Source organism: Plectropomus leopardus, chromosome 10, assembly GCF_026936395.1.
Source record: "Plectropomus leopardus strain MGB_pleo_1.0 chromosome 10, ASM2693639v1, whole genome shotgun sequence".
In the NCBI taxonomy this organism is placed as follows: domain Eukaryota; kingdom Metazoa; phylum Chordata; class Actinopteri; order Perciformes; family Serranidae; genus Plectropomus; species Plectropomus leopardus.
The window spans coordinates 5,947,997-5,962,677 of NC_142185.1; the positions used below are offsets into that span (position 1 = coordinate 5,947,997).

A 14,681-nucleotide genomic window follows, 5' to 3' on the forward strand; every position below is an offset into this window, starting at 1 on the left:
TTCCCTTCAAATCTAATGATTTTACTATGGCTATTTTACTCACATAAATACACTAAAACAAATGTTTAATACCCATATATAAAATTAAACCACATCCGCAGCATCCCCACAGTTACAATCTCCATATATCAGTCAAACTAGGTTTCAGGTGAATTTAGACAGCTGACTTATGTGGGAGAGTGATGCAACGTCACATCAACATGCAGGGTAGCAGGTTTCTTCAAATATCATCTCTGCCCGATGCAATCAAATCACAAGTTGACTGTTTCTATTTGCATTTAAACCACAGTTGCTTATGACTGAAAATGATATATGCTACATTTCCTTCCAACAACAGTTTACTATTGAAATTACCATAAACTGTAATTTAAGGTGTTCTGGAGTCAGTGGAAAGAGTTGCTGACTTTCCTTTGGATAAACGTGGTTGTGTATGTGCAGGTTATTGTGGAATTGCATTGTAATATGTGATTTAAGCATTTTTGGTAATATGTTTACTTACTTTTCTTGAAATGGCAGATGTTTTATTTTGGGGTTTTTTTGCATGACAAAATGCTGCAGGATCTCACTCTGCTCTGCCTCTTCTATTTCAGAGTTTACCAAACTAACTGAGTCAACCTGAAGCAAAGAATCAAGCAATCAGTTGAATTTATCACTCTAACACACATGGAGGATCCCAAAATCCCACAGTCTGGACACAGTGTCTCTGTATCAGGATGAAACGCTTAGAGCTGGACAACAAGTGAGCTTGGCATTGCTGGCTTCCACCTGTGCTCAGTGGAGTGTTGAGATACTGAGTAGCCTTTGAGGTGCAGTAATGAACCTTCTGGCAGCCATGTTGGTGGTCTGCAGCTCACTGGCATCAGCTGTGAGCAGCTGATTGAATTTCTAAATGTACATCTCTGCTGTCTCATAGGACTGGAGGTAAACAGACATACTTTTTTCTGTTGTTTTTTTAACCCATTCTTACTCCATAATTGTCAAATACCAATGCTTGGTCAGTGATCCTCGGCATCTGATACTGACTCACAAAGGCACCTGAAGGGCTCTGAGCATATGAGATCGCACCAAGACGCATCATTATTTGATGCTCTAAAGAAGTAACGTAATAAAGGGTGAGAGGACTTTCACCCAGAAGACTGTTGTTTGTGTCCCATGTGGAACCAAAAGTCAATGCAGACTCACTAAAAAGTCATGATACATCAACTTCATAACTTATTTTAAAACTAAGCCATGATCTTTTTTCTAAACCTAACCAAGCATTTTGTTGCCTAAACCTAAAAAGGAAGTAAATCTTCATTAGTTGAGGTTTATTTTGAAAAGAAACTGTATGCATGTACCAAGCAAAAACTGACACGAGTCCCCTGAACATCCAAAACTGACGCTACAGGGATACACAGAGCATCATTTTGACACCTAGTATCAATGACCAAGCCTCTGCATTTGAGAAGGTTGGAGTGAGAATGTGTTTGGGGTTTTTTTTTTCCTCAATTTTACAAAAACTGAGTCACAGATGTTTGTTTGTATAATATTAGGTTAGCTATTGTAATACTTTCATGGCTACCTGTGATCATCACCGTCTTAGCTGACACAAGCTAACACATTTAGACCTGGTTAAAGCTAATGTTGGTGGCCAGCAGCTGCATTTTTACATTGCAATGACATGACCACAATTGTCCACCACAACAAAGGGCAAAAGGACAAAAATAGGAAGACCATTTCTGGCAATGCAATAACCTCAATGCTTCAAAACAAAAATCACTAATCAGAAAATTAACTATATATCTGTAAGTTATTAAACCTCTACCGCAGCTCACAACCACCATCATTAAATACATATTTCTCACATTACAACTCAAAAACCATGTAATGAGTTGTCTACAGTCTACCACTGTGCCGCAGAAACGAATGAGCGTAATCACAAATAAACTTATCACAGTAAAGCAAACATATGGATAGGATTGCCAGTACTATGTGGACACTATCAAGGATTTGTCTACTCTTCTATAACCTACACATGGAAAGACGTTAGAGCAAAGTATTTTATCTGCTTTTGTAACCTGGTGTAACCTATTAAGTTCACTTACTATGGCTCAAAACAAATACAATAACTGACTGACGCTGTGTTTTAAATAGCTTACTGACATACTATTCATACGGAGGTTGACACATTTTGAGTATGTACTGTGTCTGGCTTGCACAATATTGGGATTTGGTGAATGCAAGACATGCCTGGATGCATGCTAGATTAGCAAGAATTAGCTAGATTAGCATTCTCAGCCGCCCCAAAATTCATGATGGTTCTTAAGAATGTCCAATTTTTTCAACTGCAAGGTAGGTGCTTTAAATCATTGCCTATGGTAATAATTAGTGATGGTAAGGTACAGTAATGAGGAAAAGTAAGGGAGCGCAAATAATACATTGTAGAAAAGGCTATCATTTTAATTTGCCTTAAACTTATACTGGAAACATATTAAATTGAATAGAAAAGTAATGTTGATTTACATTTGAGATAAACTTAATGATAAATTAGATTTTCATTCAAACAGTAGCTCGGACTGGTAACATTCAGTTCAGTTCATTTTAATTTTAGCCCAATATCACAAATCACTGTTTGCAACAGAAGGCTTTACAACAAACAACATCCACCTGTCTTGGACCCTCACAGTGGTTACAGAGAACCCCCCCCCCCAAAAAAAACTGTTTAATGGGGAAAAAATGGTCCACCATCCAGACGCAACCCTGGGTCATGGGAACCTGCAACATGTATCAATGAGACATGAATGTTTGCAAATGGACAGAGAGAGATTGGGAGATAACAGCACAGAGTATCACAAGAGGTTAACTATTAGCTTTATCAAAGAGGATCACATTGTGAACTATACAGTCACGATGCCAAGATGACAAATTGCCTCAGTGTGAACAGTTTGCTGGTGATGGCATACTTAATCATTAATTTAGTAGGCAGTATGCAGTACATACTGATTGAGTATATAGTATGTTTGTATGCAATTTTAAACACAGCCACAACATACTGTCGCCTTTTAAAGATGTTATAGCAAATGTAGCACACTTCACCTACTTTCATATCCAGCAGATACAAAGTAACATCATTTTAATTTTTTCTGACTACTTTAATATTCATAGTGCAATATACTTGTTTAATCTCTTTTTAAGTCTCCACCAACTCTAAAGAGTTTTGGCTCCTTAGATTGCTCGCTGTTTGACTACATGAACTAACTACTTCGTAAAGGTGTCATTTGGTTAACATCAGTTAGCACTGAGTGGGTTTAGCTGACTGCACAACCTGTACAACCAAAACAATGAGCCAGGAGATGGTGGTTTCTTCCATTTTCAAAACATACTGATGCAGGTTTAAACATTTAAATAATTTTGCACAAGCACAAGTTTACCACCAGACCTCCATAATGACACCAGCTGTGGTCACTAGTGTATGTCAAGATGTAATTCTGCTTCAGATCTAATAAATATTGAAGCTGCGATACATATGTCAGTCATTTATTTTTCAGATGGAACACTATGAACTTATGACTTCCATCCTGAAAACATTTTATGTACAGCACTAACTACTGATTGCCATTCATGAGCTCTATACCTGACTGAGTAATGTGATTCTTTAAAGTGTGCACTATCCTGTTGGAAACTTTTTTTTTTATTGTCACTATGTTAAAATCAACTTGCATGCAACCACCCTCTGGCTTATTATAACCACAGAAATGTATAAGTCTGATATCCATCATATGAAGAGTTTCATCACAAGATGAGAAAATGTATGTGACACATGATCTGCACTGCACCGTATCTATGACATAATCTGTCAGCACTTACAGGGGGATAACTTTTGTGTTTTTCAGCCCATAACCTATCTTTCCATGCTTTTGTGTCTAAGTGACTGATGACAGCAATATCTGATATTGGTTTACTATTGAGAGCCAGACAATGCCTGTGATGTAACCAGATGATGCAATTGTGCACCGTCACTAATGGCTAATTTTTGCATACAGGCTCAGATTGTCATTATAAGTGTCTGAAGTGTATCTTTACCTTTTACTTCAGTCAGTCCATTTTTTGTGTCCAACTGTCACTCAGGGAGTAGTCTTGTTCTGAAATCTCATGAGACATATACTACAGAGTATATGTAAGTGTGAAATACAGCTACACACCTCTTGAATATAACCTTCTCCCAGCCATGAAACTCCTTGTTAACTCATCATAAAACACACTTCATTCAAACTTGACAGAAACAAAATAAAACTCACCCAGTCTTGATTACTATTGTTAGTGCTAGTTCGTAAATCCACTGTTCCAAAAATAACCAGATCTGGTTTGGTTGGAATAAATCCTTAATTCACCAAGTTAGATGTAAAAAAAAAAAAACAAAACATGCTGGTATTCCCCACAGTCTATTGCTGCCTACGGGCCACCAGCTGTTTACAGACCTGTAACTTCTCCCTCCACCACTAGGTGTCACAGTGTCTTTCAGCTCAGCTGCTTGTTCCACCAGTAGAGACCAGAGACTGACCTCTGGTGGTGCATGCTGTGTAATAGAAAGAGGAGCGACTGTATTTTTGACCATATTCAAAAACATACCTTTGAAATTTCTAAATACTCTGGTATACTGTCATACCATAATACTGTCCAAGCATTATCCAGTCTTGTCTTCCTGCAACAAGTTACATCACCTGAGATTTTAGAATAAGACTTCTTCTTAAGTGTGATTAAGGCACAAAAACAAAATAAGCGAAAGGTAGATGGACACTTAAGAAACTTAATAACAATCTGAGCCCATCTATAGAAAAAAACAACCACTTTTAATGGACCTACAGTGACAGTGCACAATTGCCCCATTTGGTTACATTGCAGATGTTGCATGGCTGCTGCCCTCTCTCGCAGTAATAGACCATTTCAAAATTTGTTATTCAAATCAGTTACTTAGACAAAAAAGACATGGAAAAATAGGGTCCAGGTTAAAAAATCCTGAAGTTATCCGACTTCTGCACCTGAAATTATTTCACAGTAGTGCAGATCTCATCTTGTTATGGACCTCTTTATATGTGTGAGCTGCATTGTATTTTATTTTTTACATGTTTCCACAGTTATGACATCAAGACAAAGCAGTGTGTTTTGCATGTAACCCTAGTTATAAAGCACCTAGTAGGCACATTGTGGACATTGTTGTGCTAGCTCAGGGAAAATGCCATTAATTGTCTCTGATAGATGCTGTGGATTCAATAAGTAAACCTCAACTTTAAAATGTGAAATCATTTTATTGCAACCAGTGAACACACCAGAGGTCACTGTAATGATTTAAAGTTATTACCTGAACTCAATATTTTTCCTCTTGTCAGTGTCTTTCTGTACATTTAACTGTATAATATATCACCAGTTTCTCTCTCTATTATGTATACTGTGTCCTTTATGGTAACGTTTTGGTGTTTTGAATGCATCCCGACATATTTGACAGTTTTTAGCTGCTTTGCGATGTTCCCCCCTCACACCTTTGTCAAATCCCTTTCATGTGTAGATATTTGCCAAAACGCGTATTGCCAAACTGAGCTAATCACATATACAGAAAATGAATGCAACTAAATCTACATATCAGACTTGTCATGGTGACTATAGCCATATTCTTTTTGAAACACTAGAGACAGTTGACACTTTAATGTGATGTAGAACTGTGGAGCACTGTAATGTTGCACAATATCATTAGTCATGTCATCTTACTGTATTTACCTCTTCTTTAAATCTTTACTCACTTGCTACATGTATATGTTGGAAGTAATATTTGTCAAGTGGAGTTCATTCCAAGAGCAACACACAGGTTTGATAAACAAAATATGTAGCGTACAGAGGTGAGACAAGGCGTTCAGGGAACAGATTGGCTGTATTGATACGGGTAGATGGAGCATGGCGTCTGTGTTTTTCAAATGGCTCACATAATGACGAGCCTCACTCTCACAAGAGTATTGTATTTTTCTAACATTTACTCTAATGCTCTGTCTTTGTACTCAGCACTGATGAGTGTGATTTACCATTTATTGCACATAGTGTAACTCACTATTACAGTAATTCTCCCTCTAAATGTTTTTTTCTTTCAGAACCCAATAATAACAGTGATGTTTGTGACAGTCACCTTAGCAGTACCAATTGAGAATTGTATATTACTGTTTTATGTAAAAGAAGAAAGAAAAAATAAACTATTTCAATACTTATACAACATGAAGGATGTCGCTTTGTGTTTTTTCGTGTGTGACTGAATCCACATGGCTGTAAACAATTTGCAAACCAACCAACATGTCATGGGCACTGGACCAGGGATTCTCAGACTGGAAGCAAACTCCTGCTGTGCTGCTAAACAAAGTTGTCAGATGAAAACTCAAATGAAGAAACAAACAAGAATGAAGAATGCTTTTTCTAAAAATCGATATCCATGCATTGCAGTAACTGGTGTGAGGCAGCACATTTTCATTCCCTGGGTGTCAAATACTGCCACTTTGTCACACTCCTCAGCATGTTATTTCAATGCCAAAGGCACCATGAGATGCACTGGACTTTCACCTGACTCAAATGTAATCCCTTCCCTGGCAAGACGTGCTGCTGAGAGCAACTAATATAGTATAAAATGTGTCTGTAGGGTGGGAGGGAAGTGAGATTGGGGTAGCCCATTCTCATTCCGTAGTGGTCAAATATTACTGCTCTGTCAGTGATTTTGGCATTCAAAACTAATGCCAAAAGCCACCTTTCACGGTAGTATGATACACTGCCAGGTTGGACGGAACCTGTCGTGGCAATATGATACACCACTGGATGGAGTCAGGTTGAAACACAGCCAGTAACAACATAATATAAGGAGCTGAAAGATCACAATAGGGCACAGAGGGAGGAATGGTGGATGGCTCCAACTGACCCTGGATAAGTGTAGAGCCAAACCATGATGTTGTTTTCCTAAATCTAACCACCTGTGCTTTTGTTGCCTAATCCTAACCATGCGCTTTTGTTTACATCCAGGCATTGGTAGCACCATCCCAGAGCTCCACATTGGAAGACAGTTCACAATGTAAAAATAAGTGACAACTTGGGATGAAAACGTGTTGGAATGGGTCAAACAAAACCAGACGTTCACCCAGGAAACCGTAGAACATTAAGTAATTTATGTAGATTTCCATGTACTACCGTCAGTCACGGGACAGATTTATGCCACTACATTTTGTCATTACATGACATCACATTACAACACCAAAGGGTGTCACAAAGCGCTGATATTTGATAAAGATAATGTTAATGATGATTCCTCAAAAATGTGTTTTGCTAATGTAAAATAGATGCATACAAACTAATCAATATGAGATAATGTCAGAAAAAAGGCAGGAAAGAAGCTGGAATAAAACTCCATTACTGCATCCCAAGGAGCATTTCTCCTGCTCTGGGAAATATTTCAGCATTTGAGGTCTCAGGCCATCTGGTCCAGTCTGATCCCATAACTCATAACCCCCTTTAACTCTGCTGACAAGCCCAGTGCCTACAAGCTACCAGACAGTGCTGGTTCCCTGTTTACATTTTCAGCCAAATTAGTTTTTTGTTTTTTTTTCAATGTGACAACAACAATTTCAAAGGTACGTGTCTTGCTCAAAAGCAGTATCGTGTGCAATTGTGCTAATTGGCTAACTACCAAACACATAACTCAATGTGAGCAGCAGATACTGTAGGTCTGACTGAAAAGTGGAAAGGGGCTAACCCTGCAAATCTTCCAGGAACATCCAGCTAAATCAGGTGCTTCTCAGAACAAGGACAACACACTTCAGAGGAAGAGGCTGCAAATCAATCAGTGTGCTCCAGTCCTTTGCTCCTCTGTGACCTGACTGATAATATACATGGCTCATGTAGGGTTGTGTAGTTGAATTCAAAATAAAAGATTTTATATGGAGCATGTGCACAAAAACAAGCTAAATTAAAACAAAAAGGGTAAACAAAATACAAAAAGTATGCATTTAAGGTAAATCAGTCTAACTCTGCAGGTGTCTGAGAGAGGAACCCAATGTTATATATTGGGTTGGTATTATTATATATGGTCTATTAATTAAAAGATATGATTAAATTATCAACTGTGCTTAAACTTCCATTGTAGTTTTTTTGGGTTCTCTTGGTTAGGTTTATGCTACAAAAGTACTTGCTTAGTCTCAGGCAACAAATGTAAATTGTTTGGTGTAGTGAAAGTTTAGTTTAGTTTCAGTTTGGGTAAAATGTTGACTTTTGCTTTCACACAGGACACAAACAGTGGTCTCTAAGGTGAAAGTCCTGCGTTTGACCTGTGGTGTATTATGCTTTGTTTCTTTAGGTTCCTATTTTGGTTAGGCAACGAGGTCAAAGGTCTAGGGATGGTTAGACCTTGAAGCCACCACGCGTACAAAATACCGGCCCCAGGTTAAAAGTAACATGGAATGAGGCTCCTTCCAAATAAGGAGATATTTGTGGGGTCTTGTGATTGATCACAGCAGGTGAGAAGTTGTTTACTGACAAATGTATTGATGCCTGTACCTATATAAGAGACTTGCATGAGCTGTAAGATAGAGAGATTCGCATTGGTCCTGAATCCTCTCCCAGGCAGACCATGGTGCCTGGTGGATGCTGAACTTTGTTGTAATAAATTGATTATTATGCAACCAAGTCAGTGTCAGCGGAGGTTTCTTCATCTTCCACACATCATTGCTACTTATGAAACAACGACAGACCCATCCATACAGCCTAACCTCCTTTGTACACAGACTCTCACTCTTTATACTGTGTCAACTGGCCTGATCATCTCATAATGACCCATGCCTCATGTTGATATTTTAGTTTGGCTGCAGAAATGAGGTAGGTCAGCCTAGCTTGTAAAGGCAACCTGAGGACAAAAAAAGTCCATAAATTATTGCTTATTATTTGCCTGTTGCTTATTAATTATTGCTCTGAGTGCAGGATTATAACAGAGGGCCGCTCAGATCTTCTCCCACCTGAACTACGTTGTGCTCAACAGTCAGAAAACAATGTTTAGGGATGTTTTAGAAAGAAAAACTAAACCTTAACAATCAAATAGGATTATGAAAAGTGAGGGGGGTCATGTCCCCTAACCACCCCCTAACCACATTTTTAAGTTAAAAAAAAGCAATATATGTGGGTTTTTAGTAGTGTTGTTGACTGATTCAAATGACAACTATTACATTTCTTTATATTGTAATAAACATGCATAGTGAATGCCCTCTAAAGGTTGAAACCAGGCTAATTTAATTCTGCTATTGGCTGATCCTGGTAGCAGAACCCTGTCTATATCATCAAGTGAGTCCCCTGTCACCGCCCTATCACTGCCTTCTCACCAACTTACTTTTTTTTTTTTTTTTTAAAGATAATTTTTTTGGGGCTTTTATTGCCTTTCGACAGGACAGTGTGAGCGTGAAATGGGTAGAGAGAGAGAGGGGGACATGCAGCAAAAGGCCGAGGCCGGACTCAACCTGCAGCCGCTGCAGCAAAGACACATCCTCTGCAAATGGGGCGCCACTCTATCCACTGAGCCACCAGGTGCCCCCAACTTACTATTTTATGTGTGTGTACACAGGACAGGAAGGTGCTGTGGATCAAGAGGGGGCACCACTGGGTAATTAGGCTTGTCTTGGCCCCCCTCCCAGCTCTGCCAGTCTTTGAGACTTTGCATTCCAGGGAAGAGGCACTCAAGCTAAAAGTGGGAGGTTCTTTAAATATTGTTCTTAACAGCATATCAGATAAGCAAACAGCCTCTCTGGAAGTATCAAGGTTCCTGTAACCTTGTGTAGTTGGAGCTTTCAGAGTAAATGCTTTAAGTTGCTGAGTCTTACTGTCTTTGACATAATGACTTTCTTTTGATTTATAGACACCAATTTAATAACAAGGCATGCATTATGATCTTTTTCCAAAGACAAAAAAGTCTGATATTTTACTTATAAACTGACTTCATTTTGGACATTTTGTTCAAAAAGCTGTCCTTTCACTTTAAGATGCCGGACACATTGTGCATGCAGTAGGCCTTTTTTCTGATCTGATGGTCAGTCATCCTTGATTAGTGTTGCTGTTATAGAAAGCTCTATGCATAATGCCTCCCAGTGTGCCATCAGTCATGTTATGACACTCTGCCATAGAGAGAAAGTACAGCTGGTGCACATTTAGCCCAACTTTCCTGCACACAGTGTTGCTCTCAATGCTGATGCCTGACTGAGAGTGAGCGTCATTCTAATGCATACAAACTAAAGTAAAACTCTCATATTATGAATTTTAACCAGTCAATTGGAACATTTTTCTCCTAAAATACGGAACCATCTTTTAATCTGACAGCTTCAATGGCTGCCCATTATCTCTTTTTACTTTCATAGCGGCAAGGTTTCACTTTAATTGTCTTCCTAGACGTATCATTTCAGAGTAGAAAGTGTCCTGTTTGATATTGTAAATCTTCTTATTGTCTAAAATTTAATGTATATGACCGTTAGCTAATTTAAAGTTCTACCAAAGCACGGATTCATAACATTTAAGTGTGTTTTAATGTGTAATTATCTGAGTTCCAATTAAGCTGATTAGCACGGTAAATCACAAACAGCTTCTCCACAGCCTAACACACTGTTTCATCCACTTTGGTGTTGGGGGACTAAAACACACAAAGAATTGCTCCCCTTGAATGGTAAACCCTTTCAAACCCGAGCAAATGGGCTTGATTTCTTTATTAAAAAAAAACAAAAAAAAAAACATGGAAGAAATTACCCCCAAATTTTATTCTAAATTCTTTTGTATTCAAAAAATACAAGAATATAACCTGAAAATTAATTATTTTTAAAACATAGTTATAAATATGTAATTGTTTTTTCTCTATGCAGTTTTCCCTAGCTCTTAAAAAAGAATTTTCTAAATTATTAGAAATTTTATTACAAATTTCTTGCAATCTGTTAACAAAGTTGCTCATCCTCTTTTTCCCTATACATCTGAAAAAATTGCACCAATTCACTCAAGGTTCAAAGGTTTAAATACTTGTGAAAAGCATCAATAGGTAACACAAGAAAAGTGATGTTGCTCTAGGTTTCAAAGGGCTAAACAAAGCACAAAGCAGATTGTGACCCTCAGCTGTTCGCCCTCATTTTAGTTTTTTTGCCCTGAAATGATCTTCCTGTTCATGCAGCAGTGTGCTGGGAGGTGTGGTGAGGCATGCTCAGTATAAATGAGTTTGCGGTGTGGAAAGAACAGGTTGATATGGTGTCGGGCTCAGTGCTAAGGACCACAGTCATGAAGCAGAAAGAGTTCAGCCAGGTTTCAGTCCTGTATGAAATATTAGTCCACGGCATACAGCACTGAGGAGACTAATCCATCTTTTGAACTTGTGAAAGAGCATCCAACTGTTTTTTACCCCCCAAGTGTTGCAGACAGTGTTATTAATTTTTGAGAAGTGCTTCACTTCACAGAGCCTTATCGCCGAGCCTTTTGTGGCAGATTTTTGTGCCGTGCCACCACACGCTGGATCGTAGAGCAGTGTGCCTCTCTGTTTACCTCTAACTTACGATGCATTTCATTGCCTGCTCTATTTTCCTCAGGCACATGTTTTTAGTTTTGGTATATGATTTGTTGATGAAAAGCAGCTGTTCAAGGTCCCACGATTAAACTTAAATCAACCTGTTTGCTCCCATTAAGACCACAGGACTGTAAAAGCTGTCATGCAGAAGTCAAAAGCTGAACTTATATTGATGGAACCTTTGCATCTTTCGATCAGTTAATTCATGCCTTTAATTTGCCAAAGACCCACAGACACCCAGTCCAAGATTTTACTCGTAAACATTTCCCTGGTTTTCCTACTATGCCTCCTTCTCCCTCGGTTGATGGAATATTTAATATTAATCCCCATCTCAAAGGTACCATTACCAAGTTGTACAACATTTTTCTCACGTGCCTACCTTCAGACTCTGACAGTCTACGTAGTACTTGGTCCAGCGACCTTAATATTGAGATAGATACTGAGGTCTGGCAGTCAATTTTGAATAGGATCCACACATCATCCATTTGTGCGCGTCACAGGGTTTTGCAGTCTAAGGTAGTTCACAGGGTCCACTGGTCTAAAATTAAACTAGCCCGCATCTATCCTGGCACCAATTCAAACTGTGATAAATGTCATCTGGGCCCAGCTAATCTAACCCACATGTTTTGGACATGTCCAGCCCTGTCTTCATTTTGGAAATCTGTTTTCAACTCTCTTTCGTCCATTATATCTGCCAACATTCACCCCTCACCCTTAGTTGGCCTTTTCGGTGTCCTACCCACTGACCTTTCTTTGCCATCCTATTTTGTTGAACTTGTAGCATTTCTCACATTGTCATTTATGAAATTAGAAAAAAATTTTATGGCTCCAACATAAAATTTTCTAAAATCTGGCTACCTTTCTTAGAATATGTCAGTTCCCTTCAGCTGAATGCTGTCCAAACTACTAAACTACTACTTTATTTTTATTTTATTTTATTTTTTCTTTTCCCTTTGTTTTTGTTGCTGATTTATTTTTTCTTGTCTTTGTATAATTTGTTCTTTTGCCTACATCCAGAGACCTCCTCTTAGTTAATTATACATATTCATACGAAGGTTTTTGTATTGTATGTATGCTTCTTGTGTCGAAAACTTCATAAATAAATCATACACACAAAAAAAAAACCAGCTGAACTTAACTTTTGTCCAATCAGAAAAATCACGTTACTGGAGAAGATGTATAGCTTTACTTCAAGCCTGTTTTGGCAATAATAAATCACAACAAAATCAAGTCTTTAAAGTTAATAAATAATTGTGCAAGCCAAAAGACAAGTTAGCAAGTAAAAAAAGTGAAAGCACACAAGGATAGATACACATTTAAAGAGTACATTAATACAATAACCAAATAAATCAATAAAGAAGAGGAAGAGGAGGAGGAGGAGGAAGAAGAAAGGAAAAAAGCAGGGGACAGAAAACATCATGGTTGTCCATTCCCATTGGGTTTTTAATTAAGACAGCTATCTCTATTATGTGAAGAATATTTTAAATCAAAATCAAATTCGCACTTTGATCAATTAGGTCCCAGTTGAAGAGAGAATCAATTAGTTAAATAAAATTTTTTAAAAAGTGCTTTCACTTGTGACGTGTGATTTCGTTAACAAAGAAAGACATTAAAATGTCCAAATAAATATCAAGTGTCTTCCCCTATGGCCATGTTTCACAGGAATAAACTGCTGGTGCCAAACAAAATTACATTTCGAAAAAGATGGAGGAATGTTACTATTCACACTATAAACAGGTTGCTCACGTAAAGTCTTGTCTTTGAGGCTGAAAGGTTCTTTCGTACACATCATGCGTGAAGAGTGATGTCATTAAGTTGCCCTTCAAAATGGGAAGGCAGAAATCTGGAAAAGACAACAACAAAAAAAATCCTTCTGCTGCAGCTCTCCCTTCTTTGTCCTAAGCCCCTCCCACCAGATGACCATTGTGTATTCACTTCATACAGTAACACAGTGTTTCCCATACACTGATTTATTTAATATTTTTTGTCAATGTACAGTTTCACACAGAGCATTCGCTCAGCCACTCCTTGCAGCACTCACTCTCTGTTTATCAGACCACAAATGAGACATTAATTAGCCAGCTAGCCACCCCATGGTCCATAGACCATGGGGTGGCTAGCCCTCACCACTATGGACTACTTTCCTGGGAGGAGAGCAGGCAGCAGCCCAGGAGACAGACCTGCGGTTGATGGCCTGTCCCGCAAAGAAACACTAGTGCCAGGTGTCACAGCGGGCTGGTGGCCAGCGCTTACATCGGGTCTCAGTTGTGTAATGGCAGCAACAGAAAGTTTCTGCTGATCTGGCTGCACATCAATTAGAAACATTTTCTCTCCATCTCTGAAACACTTCTTTGTTTTTGACTCATTTTATTTATTCATTTATTTTGTCAGATTCTCTTATAGCATCTTTTTGATAAATGTCTTCCTATTTTGGGTTGCTTTGCAGTTTTCAGGTTTTCTTACTTTTCCGTTTTTAGTAGGGCCATTCTCGTCTGAACACGGCCTAACTCACTTCAACCTTCACACCCTTAACTTCCTGCCTTGATCACACTACTTCCTGCGTCAGTACAAAATTTAAATCAGTGAGGGGCAAAACTGACTAATATAGAGGAATTCTAAGGGATACTGGGCTGGATTTAAAAGATAATGCTGGTGATATTCTATTTTTTTTTATAGTCAACAAACTTATGTTGAATGTGTCCTTGGGATTTGTTGAGGAAAATATAGAATCACATCAGCTTTATCCTGTTAATTTGTTTTAGTGTGCCATTTACTGGAAAACAGATCCATTGTTTCGTTTGGGGTTTATCTGATCAGATAAAGGTTGTACTGTGTAATACATTTATTGTTCATCATGAAGCTCTGCTCATATACAGTACATAAGTTACATAAACATAACCATCACTGCTCTGATCTTAACTCTCCGTCACAATAGCATTCATTAACATTGTTATGGTTTGAGTTTAAAACCAGTACTGTTAATTAACCTTTGGGAGCACCTCTGTGTCTCACGATGAATGCAAAACTAGAGTTACCACATCTGGGCTGTATGCCTCCATGCACCAAGCAATCTTCAGTTACAGTTTACATCCATGTCTGTGGAAAC

The 14,681-nt window shown here is 38.3% G+C and overlaps 1 protein-coding gene across 3 annotated transcripts in view; it reads left to right on the forward strand.

Annotated features, from left to right (window-relative positions):
* The window catches only part of LOC121949025 (nck-associated protein 5-like), a 90,776-nt gene extending 84,539 nt beyond the window's left edge, over positions 1-6,237 (forward strand). For all 3 annotated transcript variants that reach the window (XM_042494610.2, XM_088082925.1, XM_042494611.2), the window contains one exon: positions 591-6,237. In XM_042494610.2, the coding sequence (XP_042350544.2) occupies positions 591-592 (2 nt within the window). In that variant the 3' untranslated portion in view covers positions 593-6,237. The remainder of the gene's footprint in view (positions 1-590) is intronic.
* Positions 6,238-14,681: the final 8,444 nt, after the last annotated feature.